The sequence below is a fragment of the Pinus tabuliformis genome, chromosome X (genome assembly GCF_031772625.1).
Source record: "Pinus tabuliformis cultivar Carrire ecotype Pingquan chromosome X, CPIR1, whole genome shotgun sequence".
In the NCBI taxonomy this organism is placed as follows: domain Eukaryota; kingdom Viridiplantae; phylum Streptophyta; class Pinopsida; order Pinales; family Pinaceae; genus Pinus; species Pinus tabuliformis.
In genome coordinates this window covers 455307391-455334727 of record NC_142308.1, presented here as the reverse complement: position 1 = coordinate 455334727, position 27337 = coordinate 455307391, and the positions used below count along the sequence as shown (strand labels likewise).

At 41.4% G+C, this 27337-nt stretch overlaps 1 protein-coding gene across 1 annotated transcript in view; it reads left to right on the top strand.

Moving 5' to 3' along the window:
* The window catches only part of LOC149140558 (spindle/kinetochore-associated-like protein), a 101977-nt gene that overhangs the window by 27897 nt on the left and 46743 nt on the right, over window positions 1–27337 (top strand). The window contains exon 4 of the mRNA XM_089447562.1: window positions 13756–13814. Coding sequence (XP_089303688.1) covers window positions 13756–13814 — 59 coding nt within the window. The remainder of the gene's footprint in view (window positions 1–13755; window positions 13815–27337) is intronic.

Sequence of the window (27337 nt, the reverse complement as noted above, 5' to 3'; positions counted from 1 at the left end):
TTATGTATTTAGAGTCCTAGGAATGAATCCCTAGATATGTGTCTATTGGTTGAATCCCTAACCTGGTTAGTATGTCTAAAATATTAATGTTTCCTGACATATGATATGCTTATGCATGATGATGAATTCATAGATATATGTGTTGAGCTAATTATTTATGGTCATAAGTCTTAGGGTTTAATATAAGTCCTTGTTTGAATTTGATATTCTAGGATGATGCCGAAATAAGAAAAATCTAGGGTTTGTAGCTAACCCTAGTGGATTCTAGTCATGTTGTTGATTGAAGCTGTGATTGGTTCTTGATTGTTAAAAGCTTATGAAATCTAGGGTTTGTATGAAATCCTTGTATGGAATGTAACATATGAAATTTGAAAATTGTTAGATGTATTAATCAAATTTGTTTCTAGGGTTTTCTATATGAAAGATCGTGTCATATCATTAAAAGAATATCAAAACCCTAGATATAATAAGTTTGATATCTTGATGAGTTGTAGTTGTGATTTAGGGTTTGTAACTAAACTTGGGCAAGAAGTTGAAGTATAGTCTCTTGCTGATTATGTCTAATGCTTCCGTTGTTATAAGATTTATGTTATGGCTAACTTCATGCTTCTATAGTTTTGGTTGTACTTGCTATCTAAGTTGTGCAGGTACACAATCTTCTAGGTGGTGAAGATGATCGAAAGAAAGGTTGATGTGATAAGCATGATATGAACGGTGATGGTGACTTTGATAAGAAGGATGGAAGCCATGAAAGATTCTCTGATGTCGAAAAGAAGAAGTTGATAGAAGAGATCTCCCTTAGTTTAAGAGGGAGCTTGGGCAGAGAAAATCTCCCTGGTTGAGAGGGAGAGCATAGTTTTGATTGGAGAATGAAGTTTGAAGGATATGTTGCTGTATGTGAAGTTGAAAAGGAAAGATTCGGTTGATCAACGTATCATGTTTGAAAAGCAACATCAGGAAAACCCCAAAGGTTTGTGTTTATTTATGTGAAAATATATCATTGATTGGGGTTGTGTTTAAATCTCTCGAAGGTTTTGATAGCATGCTGGTTACCGATCAATTTGATCAGGAGATATTTGTTGTCCTTGATCTGCTGGATCAAGGAGAGGCTTTGTGAGTGAAGCATTGCTTGGGAGGACATCTAGCCGACACTTTGTGTTGATGTCTAGGTACCAAAGTAGGGAGGGTGGCGTGGGTCATAGAGCTCTGACCATGGATATGCTCCTAGGTCCTTGGGTTGATGGTTAACAAGTAAGGCTGATGGTGCCTAGAGAGGCTGAAAGCTTGAGTCCATCTTAGTCCCACTTGGATAGATTGCCTAGGTCAGGAATCTAGTCCATGGCATTGCGGTGCGTAAATTATTGAGAGACAAATGGATAAATTGCCCTGGTTGGGTATCTAGTCCATGGCATTGCGGTGCGTAAATTATTGAGAGACCAATGGATAGATTGCCCTGGTTGGGAATCTAGTCCATGGCATTGCGGTGCCTAAAGTTCTTCATTGTTCATATAATTGAGATATTCCTTGTACTTATATCTAATGAATACCTCCCTAGTTAAGAGGGAGTGTTGGAAAATGTAACTAGGTTTAGTCTTCATTAAATATATTTGAGTCATCATGTAATGTACTTGTCAAAAGAATAAAGAAAAGAATTATTATTAGTATTATTATGACTTATTAAAGTATGGGCTTCATGCTTGGGTCATCATGTTTGTCAAAGTCCCCATTGAGGACATCTAGGATTTATTCAGAGTCAATAGAGTCATTGTACTTTTAAAGAGACCCTTCCTGGGCTTTTGAATCATGTAAAAAGGTTAAGTATTGAGTCAAATATGAATTATGTTGTCTCCACACCAAGTCAGCCTTAAGATGATCAAGTCAGCCTCAAAGAAGGCTATTCGACCTCACCAAAGGACTATAAATGAAGCAGTTCGAATTCCATTTGAAGCATTCACTATCACAAGCAACTTCGATATCTCTTGAAGCTGGAAAAAGTATGAAATGGAAGAAGGAAAAGGAAGTGCAAGTTTGATCTAGAAGAAGGAAAGGAAGAAAATCGAACCTCTGGTGCAACTATCTCTCTCTATCGTGCCCTAGTTTGGAAGATCGAAGTTTTCTTGTTGATGCTGTAGCTAGTTGCCGTGTGATGTTGCTGCCAATGTAGGTCGAAGTTGCTATTGCTGGGTGTTGCTGCCTCAAGAAGTTGTACTGGGTCTAGATGGAAGTTTCTAATAGAAGATCGAAGTCTCCAAGGCAAGATAGAAGTTGCTGGGTCGAAGAAAGTCCTGCTACTGTTGTTGCTAGGTCAAGGAGGATCATGTGCAAGAGAAGAGGAAGACTGACTTGGTGTGGAGGAAAGTTTGTGTCAAGGTTTAGAGTCTTGGAATATCTTCAGAAAACTATTGAAGGAAGAATTACTGACTGGGTTTTCCCCTAGAGAGGGGTTTTCCCGACTGTGAGCCTATATCTACTGGCCATTGTTTTATGTGCTTTTGCTTTGGTAATTGCTTGATGAACTAAAAGAAAGAAGATATAAAGAAATATAATAAGAAGTCAAGAACTTCACAAGTAATTATCAAGTATAAGAAAATCTCTCTGCCTTTCTGATTTTCCAATATGGTGAACCAATGACCATGATTAGATCTCCATCAACAACTAAGATCATCTCAAATTCAATCCCTGTGAGTTTCTAGAGCATTCTCACTTTTCTTAACTAATTCTCATTGTTTAATCGATTTCCCTAAGTTAGACTTAAGCATTTTTTAATTATCGATCAATTAATTTAATTGAGTTGTCTCTTGGTGTTGTCTCCCGAAACATTTTTTGGGTTTTTGAGATCTTGTGTTTCTTAGCCTCTTTGACCGAAGTCAAGACTAGAACACTTGTCCGATGCTACAAAAACTAACAATGTCTGTATTGATAGCTACTTGATGAAGCTTGGATCCACAAGAAGCAACGTCGACACAAACCTCTACTTCAACGTTGTTCAAGGTATGTGCCTGATTTTTGTTTTATATGTTGATGAATAATTCTTGATAGGTAGTGAGCCTCTCATGCTCGAGTGCAAGGAGTTGGCCTCTAAATTTGAGATGAAATACCTTGGATTGATGCACTATTTCCTGGGCTTAGAGGTGTGGCAGAGACCTGGTGAGATTTTCCTTTCACAAGGAAAATATGTTGTGAAATTGTTGGAAAGATTTGGTATGGTAGAATGCAAGTCCATGGCCACACTGATGGAAATGAACTTCAAGAAGCTATGTGGAGAAGATGTTGGACTTGACTTGGCGAATCCCTTTGAGTATCGATAGTTGATTGGGGCATTGATGTTCCTTGTGAACACTCGACCAGACATATGTTTTGCAGTTAACACTCTGAGTCAATTTATGACTAAGCCTCTACATGCATATTGGTTCGTTGCTAAGCATGTGCTGGGATATTTACATGGGACGATTAATCTTGGTTTGAGATATACTGTTGGAGATGTGAGAATCATTGTTACTAATGGGCCTCCAAATTAGAGTCAAGAGTGAAGGATTCTTTGCTGCACTTACAGGTACTCTTGATGATGACAATGCATGGATCATTGATAGTGGAGCCTCAATACATATGACGAGAGAAAGTGGACAACTTCATACTCTTTCAAGGGAACCATCATCTCATGCAATGGAGCTAGGAGACAACAACAATTATGCAGTCAAGTGCCTTGAATCTACATCATTGAAGTTGGAAAGTGGAGCAAAGCTACATCTCAACCACATATTCTGTCCCAGGTTTGAAAAAGAATTTGCTTTCCATTTCTTTTTTAGAAGATAAAGGAGATAGGTTTGCATTTGTAGATGAAAAAGTTCTGGTTTGGGGAAAAAATTCAAGTATTGAAAAGGTAAGAATCGTTGGAGATCGCAAAGGAAGGCTATATAGAGTTATAACACCATCTCCCTATGCCCTAGTTTGCATGGAGATCAATCTTTTCAAACTTTGGCATAGAAGATATGATCATATTCATTACAAGATAATACACATTCTTAGTCAAATGGTAAAGGGCATCCCCAACATCAAAGAAGATCATGAAAGAGTATGCAAGGGATATGCTTTGGGCAAGAATACTAGGAAACCTTTTACAAGTAGTGATACAAGGTCTAAGGAGATACTAAACCTCATTCATTCCGATGTGTGTGGGCCAATGTCTAATAAATATCTTGGAGGCCATCTTTACTATGTGACTTTCATTGATAATCACTCTAGAAAGACATGGGTCTATCTTCTCAAGACAATGGACGAAGTATTTGAAAAGTTCAAGGAATTTAGATCCGAAGTGGAGACCTTAACCGAAAGAAAGGTAAAGACTTTGAGATCCGATGGAGGGGAATACACTTCAAAAGAATTAATTACATATTGTAAAGAAACATGTATTAAGGGGGAGCTCATTGTTCCGTACAACCCCGAGCAGAATGGAGTTGTAGAAAGGAAAAATAGAACCATTGAAGAATGCATACGAACTATGATATTTGATCAAAGATCTACCAAAATTTCTATGGGGAGAAGCAACAATGACAACAATGTATATACAAAATAGAAGTCCTCATAGAATCTTGATAATATGGCATCGGAAGAAGCATTTACAGGGAAGAAGCCATGTGTAGACCATCTCCGAATCTTTGGGTGTCTCGCATACATTCATGTTCCAAAAGACAAGCGAAAGAAATTGGATTCTACAAGCATAAAAGGGATCTTCGTTGGTTATAGCCTTTCATCAAAGGCTTATAAAATCTACATCAAGGAAGGAAGATAAATTGAAGTTAGCAGGGATTTTATATTTGATGAAAATCAAACTTACAAAAGATCCAAGGATATACCAATCGAATCCGGTGAAGAAGATGTATCACTATTTGAAGAAGAAGAGCATCATGACAAAAAAACTACAAACTAAGAAGAAGAAGAAGAAGGACCAAGTGAGCCTATACAACCTATAATCATTCCTGAAACAAGGATGAGGCCAAATTGGTTAAAAGCTACAATTGAAGATGCCAAAGGACATGGAGCAACTAAAGGAACTTTTAGAGAAAGCAAAAGACCAAAGAGATATTCAAGGTATGTAGCATACATGACAAAATTAATAGAAGCTCATTGATTCATTGACAATATGGACTTCTTAATGACAAGGTAAAGGTAAAGTTACCTTTGAAGAAGTTGCTCATCAAGAAGAATGGAAGAAAGCAATGCAAGAAGAATATCATTCCATCATGAAGAATGGGGTTTGGGAAATAGTTCCTAGACCAAGTGACAAATCAATTGTCACTTCCAAATGGATTTATAAAATCAAACATGCTGTTGATGTAAGCACAGACAAATACAAAGCTAGATTCGTTGCAAGGAGTTTTTACAAAAGGAAGGAATCGGCTATGAAGAAACCTTTGCTCCTACTTCTAGGTATACTACTATAAGATCTTTGGTTTCGCTAGCTGCTACTATGGGATGGAATATCCATCAAATGGATGTGAGAATAACATTTCTAAATGGAACCATTGATGAAGAACTATTAATTGAACAACCGAAAGGCTTTGAAATAAATAGAAGAGATACACATGTTTTTAGACTCAAGAAAGCCCTCTATGGCTTGAAGTAGGCTCCTAGGGCATGGTATGCAAGGATGGATGCATATCTCTTAAGAATTGGGTTTGTCAAAAGTTCTGCTGACGCAAACCTCTACATCAAGGTGGTGAAGAATGAACTAGTCATTATATTGCTATATGTGGATGATTTGTTTATTACAGGTGTGGAGTGCAGAATACTAGAATGCAAGAAAACGCTGACAACAAAATTTGAAACAAAAGAGCTGGGAATCATGCACTGTTACTTGGGCTTGGAAGTCTGGCATAAACCCGGTGAGATATATTTGGGTCAAGGTAAATACATAATCAAGATGTTACAAAAGTTTGGTATGATGTTTTCCAAGCTTATGACTACTCCCATGATCAGTAATCTCAAGAAGTTGAGAAGCTCCGACTCTTGTCTCGTCGATCCTACTAGCTATCATAAGTTGGTGGGTTCTCTAATGTACTTGGTAAATGCGAGACCTGGTATATGTTTTGCTGTAAACGTTCTTAGTCAGTTTTAGTTGGAGGCTCGTCAGGACCATTGGATAGTTGCCAAGCATATCTTGAGATACCTATGTGGCATAATACATCACTGCCTAAAATATAATGGAAAGGAAGTCAAGTTAATAGGTTTTACCGATTCTAATTGGGGTGGTAGTGAGATTGATGGAAAAAGCACTACCGATGGTTGTTTTAGTTTGGGATCTGCAACGATTTCATGGATGAGTAGAAAACAAGATCCTGTTGCATTAAATAGTGTTGAAGCATAATATGTTGCTTCATGTGAAGTAGGAAAGAAAGTTGTTTGGTTAAGAAAACTCTGTCAGATTTGTTTGGAAAGCCTTTGGATCCTACGATGATAAATTGTGATAATCAAAGGAGCATCAAGATGTCTGAAGACCTCGTATTCCATGCAAGGACAAAGCATATCAACAACAAGTACCACTACATTAGGAGTTTGGTACAAGATGGGGTCGTGAAGCTACAATATGTTCTGATAGATGAACATGTAATTGATGTGTTAACGAAATCTCTCCCGAATAAGAAGTTTGAATATTTTAGAAGCATGCTTGGATTGGTTGATGTTACAGATTTAGTTGATTGGGAGGGATGGAGCATCTTATGGCAAGATGCTTGGGAGGACATCTGGCCAGCCGATGTGTTGATGATTAGATCTTGAAGTAGGGAGGGTGTCGTTGGTCATGAAGCTCCGACCTTGGATACACACCTAGATCACTGGGTTGGTGGTAGAGCTTAAAAGCTTGATGGTACCTATAGTGGCTAAATCTTGAGTCCACCTTAGTACCACTCGATTAGAGTACTCTGGTCAGGTATCTAATCTATAGCACTGAGTGTGCTAGAACTCTTCATTGTTCATTTCATTTTGAGATCTTCCACGTACCTTCGTATGTATGTAATTATGAATACTTCCCTAGTTAAGAGGGAGTGTTGAAGAATGTAACTAGTATTAGTCTTCATAATTGTACTTATCAAAATAAATTTTATTATTAAAGAAAATGACTTCTTAAAGCATGGGTTTCATGCTTGGGTCATTGCTTTCTAGGTCAAAGCCTCCATTGAAGGCTTCTAGGTTTTGTATTGAGTCATTAGAGTCATTGCCATTTTTATTAGACCCTTCTTGGGCTTTTGTATCATGTAAAAAAAACGTTTTTGAGTCAAACATGCACCTTGTAGCAATGAAAAGTTTCTCATAACAATTTGTTTTTGAGCTCTTATTCACTCCAAATTCATGGTAGAAGTAGATTTATGGCCTATGAATGCTCTGAGGCCACTTTGGTTGAGCCGAGGCTTGGTTAGGTCACCATTTAACTTTTACTTTGCTTGCCTCTTGAATGTTGATTTCTGCAATTAGTTTAGATTTCCTTCTCACAATTTACTTTAAGCAAAGTGTGATTTCCTTCATGCAAGAGTATTATAGGAATTTTTTTTCCTGTAAAATAGAATAGATTTCCTTTAGTGCCATTTCCTTTCTAGCAAAATAGATTAGATTTGTTTGGTTGTCATTATGCTTTACATTTTTGCAAATAGAATATATTTCCTTTCTGTCATTTACTTTTTAGCAAAAGTAGAATAAGTTTGCTTATTGCTATTTATCTTTTGCAACTTAGGACTAGCGGCTTACCTAGATCTTTGCTCATTTGAAATTGTTTCATTGCCTTCCTTCGCCTGCATCAAGGGAGTCAGACTAGGAAGAGAAAGGTGTCTACTGCAAATACAATGTTGACCCCTCTTAAGTTTGTACAAACTCTGTATTGCTAATTAAAGTTGGTAGCCTTGGGAGTTGCAACATTCTTGTTGCAATACCAGGGCTCATCAATTACACTGATGTTGACTGGGCCGTAAATGTTATTGACAAGAAGAGCACATCACGGTGATGCTTTAGTTTGGGTTCTGCCATGATATCTTGGATGAAAAACAAACAAAATTCCGTTGCTTTAAGCAAGATTGAGGCAGAATACTGTTGATTTCTGGTAGCATTGGATGTGCTCTAAGCCTCAAAATTTGCAGGGAGGCTTGGACACATGTATTCCAGAATACCCAGAAATCATTTTGGGAAATTCCACCTGGAGATAGTTTTATTAAAATGATTAGTTATTTTTAATGGATGCCTAAATCTAAAATTAGGAAATTAAAATAATTAAAGGGAATTAATTAAACTAAGGTGAAACTTCTAGAAGAAGACGAGGATCAAGTCAAAATGATCTGAGCCATTGATTAGAATCTAATTTGGGTTGTTGATTGATCAAAGGGAGGATTATAAGGATGACTTCGATGGGCATTTGGAAGTTGAACCAGGGAAATATTCAGTTGCCCAAGTAGATCGATTTTCTCATTCGCTGAAGTTTGGCAAGAGAAAATTGAATCAGTGGGAGAGTTGTAGGTTGGAGAGAGAGGGTATCAACAATGGCCGGGAGTGCAGGAAGCAGAGAGAAGACATAGACCAGAGGAGGGACAATGCAGAGGCAGTGACATAGCGCAGAGGTAGTGATGCTGGGACTGCAGAGAAGGTGACACAATGAAGGCAGCAGGTCTTCTCAAGAGTCAGAATTTCACTGTGAAGTGTGACAAAATTGTCTGTAAAATTTCTCACAGAAATTCCTCTTCCATTCAGCTGGCTGTATCTTGTACATGAGATGTTGCTGAAGATTAATAAAGAAACCCTCGTTTGTTGCACCGGTTTTCTCACATTGGGTTTTTCTGGGAACAGTTGTCCAAAAATAATTGTGTTATTGTGATTGTACTTGTGCTAGTATTTTGCCTTACATTTACTTTCTGCGTATTTGAATTGTGAAGGTTGCAGTAGAATTTATTTCGATATTTTTTGTAGAAACACCGTGAATAACTTATTTTTGAATTAATAAGTAGAAGAAATAATATCAGTCACTGCAGTTGGATTTCTATTTAGAAATTTTCACATGGTATTAGAGCTAAGGAGAAGCAAGAGAACGAAACTTGAAGAGCCAATGCTGAACATAAGCGGGAGCTGTGTAGGCAACAGATTGAATCCCCAGAGGGATTGTGCAATCTAGGAAGGCAAAATTTTTGTGGGAAAATCTCTCTCTGAGTGAGTTGACAGAGAGATTTCAGATCGAAGTTTGCTAGTGACAGAGGGAGTAGTGTAGCAGTCTTAGCGCAGAGCAATATTCAGGTGGGACACAATTTTTGTTGGGCAGAAAAGTGTAAAAAATCTATAGGAAAAATGGCACAAATAAGGATGGAAAATCAAGATGTTTCTAAATTATCTTCCAGATCTGAAGAAGAATTCACATGCTTGTCAAGTTCAACGTTGGCAGATGTTTGGTATATTGATTGTGGGGCTTCATCGCACATGACTGGAGTACAAGAATACTTCTCGAGCTATCAAGAAGAGCAAATGGATTTCTATATCACTATGGGAAATAGAACAAAGTGTACTTAAGTAGGGAGAGGTACCATAACATTTCAGACGGAAGCAGGAACCAACATTCGAGCCACTAATGTTCTGTATGTCCCCTGGTTAGGAATGAATCTGATTTCAGTGTCCTAGTCACAGGACAAGGGATACAATGTATATTTCATTGGAGGGAAAGTATATGTCAAACATCCAAGCTGGAAGAAGATGAGACAAATTGGAGTTCGAAGCAACAAACTGTATAGATTGCAACTTGAGTCTCCAATGGCATTGATAGGCAACAACCATAATGGTGAGAAGGAACTGAATGACGTGTGGCACAGGCGGATGGGACACTTACATCATGGATCACTAAGGATGCTCAGTGAGACTGTTACAGGAGTACCAGTCCTCAATACTGAGCATGATGATTTATGCAGAGGATGCGTACTAGGTAAGTATGCTAAGGTAACTTTTTCCATAAGTAACAACAGAGCGAAAGACGTATTGGGATTGATACACTAAGATATTTGTGGCCCAATGTCCACGAGAGCTCTTAGTGGTGGCGAATACTTCGTCACTTTTATTGATGATCACTCTAGAAAAACTTGAATCTATTTCTTAAAGACCAAGGATGAGGTCTTTGATCTATTCAAAGAGTTTAAGGCTGTCATAGAAAACATGACAGGGAAAAAGATAAAGGTATTGCGTTCAGATAATGGTGGAGAGTATACGGACAAAGACTTCACAAATTTCTGCGCAAAGGAGAGCATCAAAAGAGAATGGACAACTCCATATAATCCAGAGAAGAATGTAGTAGTAGAGCGAAAGAATAGAACCATTGTTGAGGCGACAAAGGCTATGTTGTATGACCAAGACTTGCCTAGATTCTTATGGGCAGAGGCATGCAACACAATGGTGTATAGCCAGAATAGAACTCCTCATAGAGCATTGGGGAAGAAAACGCCTGAAGGAGTCTTCACAAGGAAGAAGTCGGAAGTGAGTCATCTCAGGATATTCAGAAGTGTGGCATATTGTCACATTCCAGACGAGAAGCGCAGTAAACTGGATTAGACTGTAGAAAAGGGGTACCTCGTAGGATATAGCGAGACCTCGAAGGCATACAAATCTACATTCCTAGTAGCAGGAAGATTGTAGTAAGACGGGATGCAAAGTTCATGGAGGATAGAGCTTTCAGGAAATCTCGAGAGATGCCAACAAAAGATCAGTCAGTTGATGTCCCATTAGTCTAACAACAACCAATGTTTTAAAACTCCGACTGCGACTCTGACTCGGTCAAGGGTTGACTCCGACTCCGACTCCGACTCGGTATTGACTCGGTTGGCTCGATTTCAATGACTTGGTCGTTGTAAAAAATACATTAAATATTTATTTTTTATAAAAACACATAATTTTAAAGATTTTCATTCCTGTTTCCAAACACACAACATTAGAATATAGATAGAAGACTACACATGATCAAAGTAGGCTCATGAATATATCCATTATATCAAAATGGCACCCAGTGCACTGTCCAATACATACACGATGATGATATAGAGATCAAAACAAAAACACATACCAAGGAGGCTATAAATGGCTTCTACAACAAAAGTCTGTGACCAGTACTACTGGCTACTGCTAGAGTTGCCAACATCATCTGGCTCAATGTTACTTGGGAGCGGGAGCGAAAGTGGGGAGCGAGAGCGAAAACGGGAGCGGGAGCAACATTTTCAGAAGCTCCTGGTTTGGGAGCGAATCTCGGAGGAGTTCGACAACCAATGTCACTAACATCAAGGTACATAGAGGGATTGGTGCTCTTGATTAAATACGAGTTCCATACCCTAATACATGACAAAATTCAATGGAAACATTGCAATCCTCCAATCCTGAAAAACTGATAAGTCTGCTGGATTTTGAATGAAATCTAAAATTCTACTTTCTCCATATGAAATCCAATGAGGCTGGAACCACTCTCAAACATCCTGAGTCATTTCATGGTAATGTTAAAAATTTAAGTAAAAGGATGAAAATGAAGATTAAGGAGAATGTCACTTTTACTTAAAGAATTTAACATTACCATGAAATTTGAATAACATATCAATACTAGGAGAACATTACCATGAAATTTGAATAGCATATCAATACTAGGAGAGGGGAATGGACCCCAAATAGCACTTAACCAATTTAGAAAACACCTTGGAGTCCTCAACAATCAACTAAATGTTAAAAAGTTAAAAAAAATTAAAAATTAGAAAAATCTCTGTTTTTTTGGGTGACTGGCTGGATTTAATGACTTGGCTGAGTAGAACTGGAAACGGCTGGGTTGACCGAGTCATGACTGACTCGGCCGAGTCAGTCATGACTCGACCTCCTGAATTGGTTTTTCTGCCGGGTCATAAAATTCTTCAATGACTCGGATCAACTCGGCCGTTTCGGATTCAATTCGGTCGAATTTTAAAACAGTGACAATAACAGGGGTAGCAAGGAGGACAAGCAAGAGGACAGACACCAGGATCGAGCACAGTGACCAGCACCATATTTCCTTAGAAGTAGGAAATACAGACAGTTTTCAATAGATGGAACAATAGGAACGGGAGGGAGATTTGATTGAGCCTCCCACCTCCAGTGGTAGAACCAGCAGGGAAGTACGACAGATGCTGAGGGACGTAGAGGAGTTTGTCAGAGCTCCTAGAATTGAGAAGAGGCAACGTAGACAGCCTTACAGGTACCAAGCCTTGGTAGCACAGGTTGAAGAATCCTCCAGCTTTCAGGAAACCATACAACACCAAGTTTGGGTGGATGCCATGGTAGAAGAGTATAGTTCTATCATGATGAATGATGTCTGGGAAGTGGTACCTAGACTAGAGGATAGATCAATGGTAGGATCAAGGTGGATTTACAAGATCAAGTATGCTGCAGATGGCAGTATAGAGAAGTACAAGGCTGGGTTCGTGGCAAAGGGGTACTCACAAAAGGAAGGAATAGACTATGAGGAGACTTTCACCCCAATAGCTAGATATACTTCCATTAGATCTGTTATATCTCTAGCAGCTCAAATGGGATGGGAGATTCACCAGATGGATGTCAAGACAACATTCTTGAACGGGGTGATAGAAGAAGAGGTGTATATAGAACAACCCAAAGGCTTCGAAACTCATGAAAAGAGAACTCATGTATGCAGGTTAAAGAAAGCCCTGTATGGGCTCAAGTAGGTACCCAGAGCATGGTATGGTCGGATTGATAGTTACTTGCAGCAGTTGGGATTCGTCAAGAGTGATGCTTATCCCAATCTCTACTATCTAATGGTGGAGAATGAGCCACTTATTCTGGTATTATATGTGGATGACTTGTTTGTAACAGGGTCATCTAGGCTCATAAAAGACTGCAAGAAGAATCTTGAAGTCGAATTCAACATGAAAGATATGGGGTTGATGCATTATTCTCTAGGGTTGGAAGTTTGGCAGAAGAATGGGGAGATCTTCCTTGGGAAAGGAAGATATGCTACAAAGATCCTGAAGAGATTCAAAATGCAGGATTGTTGGCCCATGGCTACGCCTATGATCACCAATTGGAAGAAAATAGATGCATCAAAAGCCAAGCGGACCCCTCCTTGTACAAACAACTCATTAGGTTGCTCATGTATTTGGGCAATACTAGACCAGACATTTGCTTCGTTGTCAACACCCCTAGTCAGTTCATAGTGGAACCGAAAAGGGAGCATTGGGCAACAGTTAGGCACATTCTTAGATATGTGCGTGGAACAATCGGATATGGGTTGAAATACGCCTGAGGAGATGACATCAGATTGAATGGATTCATAGATGCAGATTGGGCAGGTAGTTTAGTAGATCGGAAAAGTACCTCCGGTATTGCTTCAACATTGCATCAAGAATGATCTCTTGGTGCAGTATGAAGTAGAAGTCGGTAGCTCTGAGCTCAACAAAAGCAAAATATATGGCAGCCAACATAACAATGTGCAAAGCTATATGGCTTAGAAAACTGCTTGTGAGTTTGTTCAGGAAGAGGATGGAAGCGACTAGTGTTTTCTGTGATAATTAGAGTTGTATTAAACTCTCTGAGAATCCAATATTTCATGATTGGCCGAAACACATTGATATCAGATGTCACTTTATCAAAGACTGTGTTCAGCGTGGGGCAGTACAATCGCGGTATGCCCCCACAGGAAATCAAGTAGCAAACGTACTCACAAAATCTCTAGGAAGAGCTAAGTTCATCTAGTTCAGGGAGCAGATGGATATGGTAGAGAACCCGTTTCAATAGCAGAAACAAATGGTTTCTCAGTTGCAACAGCAACAAATGAGATGGTTGCAGTGCAGATGCAAAGCTGACAGTGGCAGGGCCAGCAACAACTGTCATTTCCCTTCCTGAAAACATTTGTAACAGTTTCATCTCTACACAATTTTGCACAATTTTGCTATGGAAAATGATCCAAGCAGTTTTGACTTAGGGACATAGGAGAAATTTCGGCTAGATTAGTTTGCTAATGGAAGGTGGGGGCCACCCATGTGGGAATTCGAACTAGGCAATTCGAATTGCTTGGAGGGAATTCGTATAGCTGTTGGAGGGGGCCACATGAGGCAAAGGAAGGCCCACAGAGTCATAAGGGGAAGGAGCCTCTCACGTGGTCATTCATTCACTCTTGTATATCGAATTTTACTCGACTGTTTGCTCGAGTTGCGTAGCCGAGTCAATTGGCTGTTCAACCACGAATCTCTCAAGCGGAAGATTCAACCTTACCTTCGGGGGACTTCGAGTGCTACCCTAGGAAGGCAATTCCACAACATTTCAAGGAGTTTCGGGGAGTATCTACAACACAATCATTCAACTATCTTCAGGGAGTGTGTATTTTTCGGCAAGTAGTTTAGAACACGCAGTGGAGGAAATATCTACCTTGGGCTAGCCATTAGCCGAAGAAGCCAGGGAATCTGAACAACATCATTGGGCCAGCGTTTAGGAGGAGTTTTGGGGCAAGAGAGGGTAGCAAACATGAAGTTTGAATTTCAAGATTGGAGGACAGCGCAGGAGCCAGTCCAGTCAATTCGTGGGACTTGTGGGGAAGAGCTACAACTCGGAATCATAGTTGGGAAGGAAGGAGATTCAGAGGAGGGGTCATCTTAGTGATTTGGGGCATTTTCCAGGAGGTTTTATAGCTTCATTCCATCAGGCCGAGTTTTGCAGTTGCAGTTGAGGTTGGGTTCCTTGGTGGTTGAATTTCAGAAGTCTGAACCAGACCAAACCCTTCTTGTGTTTTTCTAGGTTTAGGCTAAGGAGCAAGGAGCAAGGAGCTAAAATCTTATAATTTTACGAGCACAAGTAGTGATTCCAACCCTTCGATTTCAACAGACAATGCTGTTTCTGGGCAGCGCAATTTAGTTTTGGTACAACAGTTGGGGCAGCCTTCAATTCAACATTTGTTCACTTGGGTTTTGTCACGCTTGTCCATTGAGACAAGCCCAAGTGCACCATTCTATTTTGTCATTGTATTTTCCCTTGAAGAATTAATAAAATGGCTCAACAATTCTCTATTTCTAGCGTTTTCATGGGTGCTTGATGTAAATTTCGTTTTTCTGATTGCTGGACTATTTGCATGCTTTGTTTATCACTTAATTTCCTGTTTAGGAACATTACAGTGGTATCAAAGCCTAGGTCTTGGCTCAGCTGTGGGGATTTTCTCCTATGAGAGAAGGGGACCAACAAAATATTACAGGAGGCAGAGGTACTGGAGCAGAGAAAGAGAGCTGGAAATCACTCCAGACACGAAGGACAGGGGGAAAGCAGTGGTAGCAGAGGAAGATATGGTAGAGCCCAAGAGCAGGGAGGAGATGGCTTTTGACAACCTCTTGAAGGCTTTGAATGATTTAGAAAAGGGCCAGAAAGAGATGTTGGAGGAGATAAAAATGCAAAACTAGGAGAGAACCACCCCTAGAGGATTCTTATTTGGGGAAACTTCTGGAGCCTCCCAACAATTCGATCACCCTTCACCAACAACACAACCCCCATCAGGCAGTGGGCCAACTCGAGCCACACTGCCCTCTTTCGTGCCTATGGCACAGATCGAACCAATAGGGGGTGAAGACCCTTCACAGATGGGAGAACACTTTAGGGAGTGGCAATCTATGGGAGCAAACTTCAGGGAAGCACTCCCTTTCAGAGATTTCTGCAAGCTCAAGCAGAATGAGAAGACCAACGGCTATGGAGGACAGGGCACACAGAGCTATGAGCTACAGAAGACCATAGGGAGGATGTACTTCCCTACATTCGATGGCACTGCCAAGTGCATTGCTGGGGCTCGGGTTGAGAAGATGGATACGTATTTCTAGCTCAATCGGATGATAGAGATGGAAGTCATCAAGATGGCCACGCTACACATGGAGGGGGAAGCCCATGATTGGTGGTTTCATGGTTTGGCCACCCTAGGGCATGTCAATGTGGCTTCATATGAGGATTTCACCAGGAGGGTGGTAGAACGCTTTGACTAGAGGGATCGAAAGGCACATTTCAAGGAGCTAACCCAACTTTGCCAAACAGGCAACCCAGAGTAGTACATTTCAGAGTCTCTGCGAGTTTCAGTGATGGTCCCGAACCTATCAGATGCTCGAAGGTTATATACCTTCATAGAGGGCTTACTCGAGCCCTTGCTTGGATTGGTGAAGTCACACAGACCCTCCACGCTATAGGAGGTAGTTATGTGCACCAAAGATTTGCAAGGGGTCATCCCCAAGACCAGAGCACCTTTCCCTGCACGGACCCCTTTTCCCTAGAAGGGGCATTACACTAGACCTCCACCTCAGAGAACCACCCAAGGACAGGGGTAGCTGGATGATGAGACACGGAAGGACCTCAGGAGGAGGAAGTTGTGCTTCACTAGCTGGGAGCCTTGGGCACTAGGCCATCTGTGCACTGTTAGCAAAGCACATTATATTGAGGTCTTTTCAGACATTGACCAGGAGGATGAGATGGAGCAAGAGTGTGGTATGGGAGACGGTGAGGCTCTGAAGGATAGGGGACCACCACCACCACCTCCACAGGGAGGGGCATCCTTTGCCCCATCAAGGTGAGTCCTTGCTTCTTTATGCGGGGTCCTCAAGTTCCTGGCATTGAGGATCCTAGGCACTATACAGGGACAACGGGTGTCGTTCTTAGTTGACAGTGGGGCTACCCACAACTTCATAGATGCCCAGTTGGTTCAGAGGAGGGGCCTCATCATGATCGAGTTTGAGGGCTTTTCAGTCCTGGTACCAGGTAATCGTACCATGCAATACACTCGGTATGTGATCGCTTTGACAATTATTATGGGGAACTACTCTATTATGGGCCATTTCTATGTGGTGGATGTGCCAGACACCAACGTGGTGATGGGTGTCTAGTGGCTGTACTCCCTTGGGCGGGTCACTACTGATTGGAAGAAACTGGAGATGGAGTTCACCAGGCCGGATGGCAAATCGGTGGTCCTTAGAGGCATGCATTCATATCCACCCCAGATAGTCTCAGTGCATAAGATGGAGGTAGATCTGCGACATGGGGACATAGCATGGGCAGTGGAGCTGAGGATTTTAGAGGTTGGAGGACAGGTCCAACCACCACCACCAGACATACAGCCCTTGTAGGACGAGTACATAGTATTCAGTGATATTCCACTCGGGCAGCCACCAGATAGGGGATTCGAGCAAGCCATTGAGTTGGAGCCAGGTGTGCAGGCAATGATCACCACCCCTTATAGGCATCTAAGGCCTATAAGGATGAGATTGATAGGGCCATCAAAGAGCTGTTGGCATTGGGCCATATCAGGCCAAGTTCCAGTCCTTTTACTTCTTCAATAGTGTTGGTGAAGAAGAAGGATGGAACCTTGTGCATGTGCATTGACTACTGGGCCCTCAATAGGAAGACACTGAAGAACCAGCACCCCATCCCTCACATCGATGATGGACGAGCTTAGAGGGGCCACATACTTCTCTAAGATAGACCTATGTTCGAGGTACCACCAGATCAGGGTGAGGGATCAGGACATCCCCAAGACAGGTTTTCGGTGCCATTATGGGCACTTCGAGTTCCTGGTCATGCCATTTGGGTTGACCAACGCCCCAGCTACTTTTCAGTCATGTATGAACCATGTGTTTCGGAGGCAGTTGAGGAGATTTGTGCTGGTTTTCTTCGACGATATCTTGATTTACAACAGGACTTGGGAGGAGCATCTCCAGCACTTGGAGGAGGTGTTGCGTATTTTGGAGGAGCAACAGTTTTATGCCAAACTGTCCAAGTGTGAGTTTGGCCTGACAGAGATGCTCTACTTAGGGCATATCATTGGTGTAGATGGGGTGAAGGTCCATGAGGAGAAGATACGAGCTATCCGTGATTGGCCAGTGCCTAGGGATGTGGCAACGTTGAGGGGCTTCTTGGGTATCTGCACTTATTACCAGAAGCTTGTCAAGGGGTTTTTGCAGTTGGCAGCACCCCTAACAGATTTGACCAAGAAAGGGGCTTTCGCATGGATTGATGGGGCATAGGTAGCGTTTGATCGCTTCAAGGAGGTGATGAGCAGTAGTCCAGTTTTAGCACTTCCGGATTTTTCTTAGCCCTTCATTGTGGAGTGTGATGCATGTGGGGAGGGAGTTGAAGCAGTACTATCACAAGATGCGCACCCCATTGCTTTCGAGAGTCGGAAGTTCTTACCCCATGAGCGGTCATATTCTATATATGACAGAGACGCTGGGCATCATGCATGCATTGGCCAAGTTCCAACAATATTTGGTGGGTAATAGGTTTCGGGTGAAGATTGATCACAACAGTCTTCGTCACTTCATGGGGCAGCAAGGCCTCAATGACAAATAATAGAGATGGATCAACAAGGTGTAGGCCTATGACTTTGACATAGAGTATGTGCGGGGAAAGCACAATGTGGTGGCTGATGCTCTATCACAGAGACTCGCAGGCCTATCACTCATGAGCATTTGCCATGATTGGAAGGCCCAGTTATTGGTGGAGTATTCCAAGGACAGGAGGGCATGCGAGATTCTGGAGGGTACCCACGCAGATGAGCGCTACCGGGTGATGGATGAGGTTATCTACTACAAGGGGCGCATATTTCTGGTGCCCAGCTCGTAGTTGAGGGAGAGAGTGCTCCAGGTAGCACATGACTCGCCATTGTTAGGGCATCAGGGGTTCAGGAAAACATACATGGCAGTTAGGGAGCGCTTCACATGGAAGGGCCTCAAGGGGGACGTGTTGAAGCACGTACAAGAGTGTGAGGCATGTCAGAGGAACAAGGGGGAGTTGATTCACCCTGCAGGATTGTTACAGCCGCTTCCCATCCCCGAGGGGAAATGGGAAAGTATCTCCATGGATTTCATCACGGGGCTCCCCACAGTACAAGGCAAGGACTGCATTTATGTAGTGGTTGACCAAGTATGCCCACTTTTTCGCCATCCCTACTAGATATTCGGCTTCACAGGTTGTAGAGTTGTTCTTTAGGGAGATCTTCCAGTTACACGAGCTTCCTAAGAACATCGTGAGTGACAGGGATAGCAGGTTCATGGGAGGCTTTTGGCAGGAGCTTTTCAAGTTGGTTGGTACCAAGCTCACCCCTAGCACGAGCTACCACCCCCAAACAGATGGCCAGACAGAGTGAGTTAATCAATGGCTGGAGGGGTACCTGAGGAACTACGTGATTGGGCAGTAGAGGGCTTGGATCCGATGGCTGCATTTGGGCGAGTATTGCTACAACACCACTCACCACATGTCTAGCGGTATGACTCCTTTCTATGCCTTGTATGGTTATGATGCATTATCTTTTACTGATGTTGTTTTTGGAGACAACTGGGCCCCAAGGCAAAAAATTGGATCCAAGAGAGGCAAGACATCCTCAAGGCTCTTAAGGATAATTTAGTGACGACGTAGAACCAGTAGAAGGTGTACGCAGATCGACATCGGACCGAGAGAGATTTCGAGGAGGGGGATTTGGTCTACCTCCAGTTACAGTCGTACATGTAGTCCACGTTGAAGCAGAAGGGGGGCGAGAAGCTACAACCCCATTTTATGGGCCATATAGGGTGGTTAGGCAAGTTGGGGAGGTGGCCTACGAGTTGGAGTTGCCTCCAGGGAGTAGGATTCACAATATATTCCATGTCTCATGCCTTAAAAAGGTGTTGGGGCAACAGGTGACAACAACATTTGAGTTACCCCCATTAGATGATGAGGGCCACTTTGTTTTGGAGCCTAAGGCCATTTTGGAGAGGAGGAAGAGGAAGCTGAGGAGTAGGACCATCAGGGAGTTCTTGGTACGCTGGAAGAACTTGTCATATGAAGATGCCACCTAGGAGGGTGAGCACATTTTGGAGCACCCAACTCTGAAGTTGCTTGAGGGCAAGCAACATTTAGGAGGGGAGGACTATGATGTCCCTTCCCAAAAACATTTGTAACAGGCTTATCTCTACACAATTTTGCACAATTTTGCCAAGGAAAAGGACCCAAGTAGTTTTGACTTAGGGACTTAGGAGAAATTTCGGCCAAATTAGTTTGCTAGTGGAAGGTGGGGGCCACCCACGTGGGAATTCGAACTAGGCAATTCAAATTGCTTGGAGGGAATTCGTATAGCTGTTGGAGGGGCCCACATGAGGCAAAGGAAGGCCCACAAAGTCATAAGGAGAAGGAGCCTCTCACTTGGTCATTCATTCACTCTTGTATATCGAATTTTACTTGACTGTTTGCTCAAGTTGCTTTGCCGAGTCAACTGGCTGTTCAACCACAAATCTCTCAAGCAAGAGATTCAACCTTACCTTCGGGGGAACTTCGAGTGCCACCCTAGGAAGGCAGTTCCACAACATTTCAAGGAGTTCCGGGAGTATCTACAACACAGTCATTCAACTATCTTCAGGGAGTGCATATTTTTGGGCCAGCAGTTGAGAACACGCAGTGGAGGAAAGAGCTACCTTGGGCCAACCATTAGCCGGAGAAGCCAAGGAATCTGAAGGACATCATTGGGCCAACATTCAAGAGGAGTTTTGGGGCAAGAGAGAGCAACAAACAGGTAGTTCGAATTCCAGGCTTGGAGGACAACGCAAAGAGCCATTCCAGTCAATTCGTGGGTCTTGAGGGGAAGAGCTACAACTCGGAATCACAGCTGGGAAGGAAGGAGATTCATAGGAGGGATCATCTTAGTGATTTGGGGCATTTTCCAGGAGGTTTTACAACTTCATTCTAGCAGGCCAATTTTTGTAGTTGCAGTTGAGGTTGGGCTACTTGGGGGTCGAATTTCATAAGTCTGAAATAGACCAAACCCTTCCTGGGTTTTTCTGGGTTTAGGCTAAGAAGTAAGGATCTGAAATCTTATAATTTTATGAGCACAAGAGGCAGTGATTCCAACCCTTCAATTTCAACAGACAAATGCAGTTTCTGGGCAGCACAGTTTAGTTTTGGTGCAGTAGTTGGGGCAACCTTCAGTTCAACATTTGCTCACCTGGGCTTTGTCACGATTGTCCATTGAGACAAGCCCATGTGCACCATTCTATTTTGTCATTGTATTTGCCCTTGAAGAATTAATAAAATGGCTCAACAGTTCTCTATATCCAGTGATTTCATGGGTGCTTGATGTAAATTTCGTTTTTCTGATTGCTGGACTGTTGGCATGTTTTGTTTATCACTTAATTTCTTGTTTAGGAACATTACAACAACACAGATGCAACATTTGCATAGTAGTTGGTGGGTAGTGATGTGAGACATCAGCAGCGCAGAGGGTGATGTTACAGAGTCAGAGTGATGCTTCAGCTGGTTGCATTACTAGAGCACATTCTTCGCTAAGAGGGAGTGTTGATTTCTGGTAGCATCAAATGTGCTCTAAGCCTCCAAATTTGCAGGGAGGCTTGGACACATGTATTCCAGAATATCCAGAAATCGTTTTGGGAAATTCCACCCTGAGACAGTTTTATTAAAATAATTAATTATTTTTAATGGATGCCTGAGTCTAAACTTAGGAAATTAAAATAATTAAAGGGTATTAATTAAACTAAGGGTGAAACTTCTCGAAGAAGACGAGCATCAAGTCAAAATGATCTAAGCCATTGATTAGAATCTAATATGGGTCGTTGATTGATCAACGAGAGGATTATATGAACTTCGATGGGCATTTGGAAATCGACCCAGGCAGATACTCAGTTGCCCAAGTAGATTGATTTTCTCACTGGCTAATCTTTGGCAAGAGAAAATCGAATCAGAGGGAGAGTTATAGGTTGGAGGGAGAGGGTATCAGCAATGGCCGGGAGTGCAGGAAGCAGAGAGAAGACACAGAGCAGAGGAGGGACAATGTAGAGGCAGTGATGTTGGGACTACGCAGAAGGTGATGCAGTGAGTGTAGTAGGTCCTCTCTAGAGTCAGAATTTCATTGTGAAGCGTGATAATTTTTTTTGTAAAATTTCTCACAAAAATTCCTCTGCCATTCTGTTGGTTGTATCTTGTACATGAGATTTTGCTGAAGATTAATAAAAAAACCTTCATCTCTTGCAACGATTTTCTCACATTGGGTTTTTCCGGGGACAATTGTCCAAAAATAACTATGTAATTGTGATTGTACTTGTGCTAGTATTTTTCCTTACATTTACTTTTCGCGTATTTGAATTGTGAAGGCTACAGTAGAATTTATTTTGATATTTGTTGTAGAAACACTGTGAATAACTTGTTTCTGAATTAATAAGTAGAAGAAATAGTATCAGTCATTGCAGTTGGATTTCTATTTAGAAATTCTCACAAATACATTGTTGTTAGCATGGCTAGCTGTGAGGTAGTATGGTTGAGGAAGCTCTTTGGAAAATTGTTTGAGCATGTTCTACACACGACAATGATATATTGCGACAACAAGAGTGAGATCCATCTGGCAAAGAATCTTGTGTTCCTGACAAGTCCAAGCATATTGAGATCATGTATCACCATATTCGAGGCATGGTGCAAATAGGAGTTGTAAGACTCCATCACATTTCGACTGATGAGTAGATAGCAGATATTCTCACCAAGGCTTTGCCGAAAGTGAAGTTCTTGGCCTTCATAGAGCAACTTGGATTGATGGATGTGATCCTCTTGGGTAAGGTTCACGACTGATCAAGGACATTGAGCTGTGCTCTTCCCCTTTGTTTGAGCTCACAAGGAGAGGGATTGAGTTGGAGAGCTCTTGGGGTTGAGGGATCTTTGGACAATAGGATAGGGTGTGATCCATACACCTTGTGGTAAGTGTATCTCACCTATTGTCACTTTAGGGCGTGTGTGATCCTTGTCATTTATGACAAGTGGGTATCTCCCCCTACCATCAAGTCTGGGACTTGACAAAGTATACCTCAGTTGGCATCCTACCCACAAGATGGGCTTGTTGGGATTGTTCCTTGCCATTTGGCCAATAGGTGAGGTGACTTGGGCATGTGTGTGATCCTTACCAGTGTTATCAGAACCAAACCGGTGATCAAACTGAAAAACCTTGTGGACCAGGAACTGGTCGGAATCGGTAAAAATCTTGTTTACCAAAAAAATAAAAATATTCATATTTTAAAGAAAAACATATATATTCATGTGCATCCATATGTATCCAAACCATTTATACACAAATATGCAAAAGTTTTGATTTATATAACAAGTAATAGTTCATATAACCAAAATAACACTTAGTGCAAAACATCGTTGAACCAAAAAACATCAAGAAGCAGGCTCTAAAAGGCCTTTATAGCGCAAAATAACATGATAGTCTGATACTATAGTATACAATACTACAACTACAACCTACAAGTGCTAATTGTCAATGTCATCATCAAAATCATCATCCTGGTCATCCTCATTTGAAGAATGAGTAGCATCCAAGTCTGCAATCATTGCCTATATTGGGATCTTCATTATCAATATAACCCTCTAAGCATTTAAATAAGATAGAAAAAGTGTAGCATGTCAAGTCAAGATTTTGTGTGAGTGATGGGTATATTTTCAATAGTCATGATAGAGGAGTTCAGACAACTAATGCCACTAACATCAAAGTACATAGAGGGATTGCTTTTTATTGAATACGAGTTCCTTACCCTCGTACATGACAAAATCCAATGGAAATGTTGCAATCCCCTAATATCCTGAAAAATGGTTAAGTCTGCTGGATTTTGAACGAAATCTAAAATCCTACTTTCTCTGTATGAAATCCCATGAGGCTGGAACCACTCTCAAACATCTTGAGTCATTTCATGGTAATGTTAAAAATTTAAGCAAAAAGGATGGAAATGAAAGATTAAGGAGAATGTCACTTTTACTTTAAGCATTTAACATTACCATGAAATGCATAGCAATAATAGGATTATAGGCTTGAACGTTAGGCTGAGGACCATAGGCGTGAATATTAGGTTGGCCTAGGGGAGAATTAGAAGTGGGCCAACCAAATGAAAAAATGAAAAAATAAAGAAAAAGGCAAATTTTTTACACTGACTCGGGAAGGTACAAATCGCACAAAAACTGGTCTTGAACTGAACGGTTTGATGGGAGAGTACCGAATCAACCGGTTTCGATACATAGCTAACCAGTTTGGTACCGAATTGGCCAATTATGTTTTGGAGGCCCCGTTCGGACCGATTTTGGGCCAAAAACGGCTAGATCGACCGATTCCAGTCCGATTCCGATAACATTGATCCTTACAAATTATGGTAAGTGTGTATCTCCCCCAAGGCGGTGAATGCAAGTGTTCTACCACTTGACTCTTGAGGGTCATGATGGGAAGATCAATGGACAATAGGATAGAGTGTGATCCAGACCTCTCATGGTAAGTGTATCTCACCTATTGTCATAGGTCAATAGGATAGAGTGTCATCCTTACCTTTCATGGTAAGTGTATCTCGCCTATTGTCCTTGGATATAGGGTGGATGCCAGAGCTCCCCTATGATGATTCTTCTTCTTTAGATTCGAGAATGTTCAACAAATAAGCAGAGAATCGCAAATGCGAGATATGACTTGATTCAGTGATGATGATGACAAGATGTTTGAGATGGGACTTATGATGCAGTCGGAAATTTCTCCCTAGTTGAGAGGGAGTCTTAATTTGGCAGCTCAGGGACAAATTCCCTCCATTGGGAAGTCTTCCTCATCTAGAGAAGCCCCTATTAGCCCTTGGAAGAATTTAATTTAGACAAGGAAAAATATTATTTTTGATGAGAAACCAACATGTGCACAAAAGTACAAGTCGGCTTGGGCAAACTAATTGAACCCCTTGAGACACATATAAATAGACCTTATGTCACGTCACTTTGGAGCATCATCACACATATCTCTCTTGATCTGATTGGTTTGTACAAGTCTAAAATTGCAGGTTCCAAGCTCACACGTGCGAGGAGGGAGGAAATTCTCTTGATTGAGTTTGACTTCTATTTTGGCACCTTTGACTTGTGTTGACTTGGTGTGTTTTGAATAGATTTGGATCTGTTTTGGGAGGCCGAGTTCCGGAACAGTTTGATTGAACTTTTTTGGGCTATTTGACCAGTGTTGACCACAGTCCTGTAGCTAGGGTTTTCATAGGTCAAAAGTTGACTTTGATCGAATTTGTATGGGCAAAATTTTGACTGTTTTGACTGGAGAGAGAAGGCCGCATCTTTTGGTAGGTTGACTGAATCTATTGGAGGACGATTGACTGTTGATTGATTAGGGTTGCTTTTGTTGAGTGTCGACTCTGACTAGAATTGCAGACTTTACATTGGATCAAATTTGACTTGTTGGTTCATCTTTGACTGGATACTGATTGGTTGGTTTGGATAGTCAAAGTTGTGACCTTTGACTCTTTGTTGATGAATTGGAACATTGTATCTCTCTGCTGAACATTTGATGTCAATCTAATAGAAGAAGAATTTTGAAAGGGTTTTCCCCCCTTGTGAGATTTTTCCTTGGTCTTTGACCAAACACTGTGTCTCTCTTGTTCTTGGCTGTCTTCTATTGTGCATTGGTTTACTGTTATATCTACAATTGCTATTTGTTGCTTTAAGATTGAATTATAGTGGACAAATTGATTGCTAATTGAAGAAGAATTGGTGTAAGTGATTGTGTTAAGCATAGAACACTGGAAAATTAACAACTTGTATGTCGTTGTAAGGTATCAATTATCTTGTACTATTGTGAAGTCGAAATAATAGAGAAGTAATTGAAGCCTAGACAATGTTAGTTAAGTATGTAAGTTTGCATTAATAATTTGAGTCCCTTTGAATATCTGTAACGACATTTTGATGAGCCCCTTGATCTGAAGTCTGGAATAGATTCGAGCCGTCTCTATGATTGGATCCAAGAAATTGCTTGTCTATCATATCAAGATTATTTTCTATGATTGATATTGATCAGGTGCTCAAAATTATGCTCAAAAATCAAAGTGTCAGAATCTTGATAATCTTAGCTTCAGATCGAAGAGCTCGTCATTCTGATTCTAACGGTGCGAACGACATTCATATCCGAGCTCGTATGCAGAAGTTAGAGCAAGTCAAAGTTCAGGTTTGACTTGCTCATATGGCAGGATTGGATGGCGTGAGAAGGTCCTACAACGAATGAGGAGGCACCAAGTGGCAAGGCCCCATTGGCCCCCGCATGTCGCAAATCGCAATAGCAGGCAAGTCGGTGTTAAAAATCGGCCTCTGAGTAGGGAAGGCTGCGATGTGATAGGGCAGGCGGGAAAGCTTTCAAAAATCAGTCGGAGGCGTGATGCGATGGATCGCAATTGCAGATCGACGAAGGGTCGGTGTTATAGAATCGACCCTCGATAGGTACCGGTTGCGATGCGATATCGCAATCGTAAATCACAATAGTGCAAAGTCTCGCATTATGATTACCCGCCGAGGCACCACCGAACTGCGATTTGCGATAGGTTCGTGGATGCGATAAGTTATGAATTTCAGTTAATATTCCTGTCGGGTCCGCCACATCGCAATTGCACATCGCCCGCCATGTTCACCAGACCATAAGACCGTCGGGTTCTTACGCCGATTGCGATTTGTGATGGATAGTCAGTGACGACAGATTATGCCCCGTCGTGCGGCGAAATTTTCGCCTAGTTAGCGCGATTTTGGGGCTAATTTGTAGGATCATATCGGAAATGGGGCAATTTGTGGAGCGAATAATGGGAAAACAAGGGGAAGTCATAACTTCTTCAGTTTTTCACCAAATTGGATAAAAAAAGAGGCTAAATAGCCATTTTTCGACATTCTGGACTCATTGGAGTAGGTTTCAGAAGCATTTGAGAATTGTAAACACAAATTTTTACACTTTTGAGTGTATTAGAAACGCCCAAGCCATTGGGAGTTGGACCAAGGAAACGTAGCCCAGAAGGGGTGAACTCTGTTATCATGTGCTTGTTGTAATGTGTTTTTGATGATGTTTTGTACATGTTTATGCTGTTGTTCAATTTCTGATTTATGTTAAATTGCTCATAAAATTAACATAAAAACTCTTCATTTCACTTGCAAAAATTGATGAATCCTTAAGCACAATGAAAGCATTTTGTTTATAATCTGAGGAAGATCTTAGCACTGCAAACTAATATTCTAAATCAGATCAATTTGGTATCAGAGCCCTAGGTTTTGTTTTGTGAAAGAAGGATTTAATTGTTTGCAAGTTTATGTCATGCTTACAAGGTTAAAACTCAAAAGAGGTGAAGGAAAGTTGGTTGGAAGCCCTAAAGTTGGGTCAAGGGGAAGAAGAGCAAGGTTGCCACAATCTCCAACACCAGTTTAGCCTCAAGTTGTAGTTGACACTCTAGAGATCATGTCTCATGAAGGAGAACCTACAAACATGACAGAAGATGAGAAGACCTTCAGAAAGGATTTCTTTGATATGACAGAGATGGTGAAG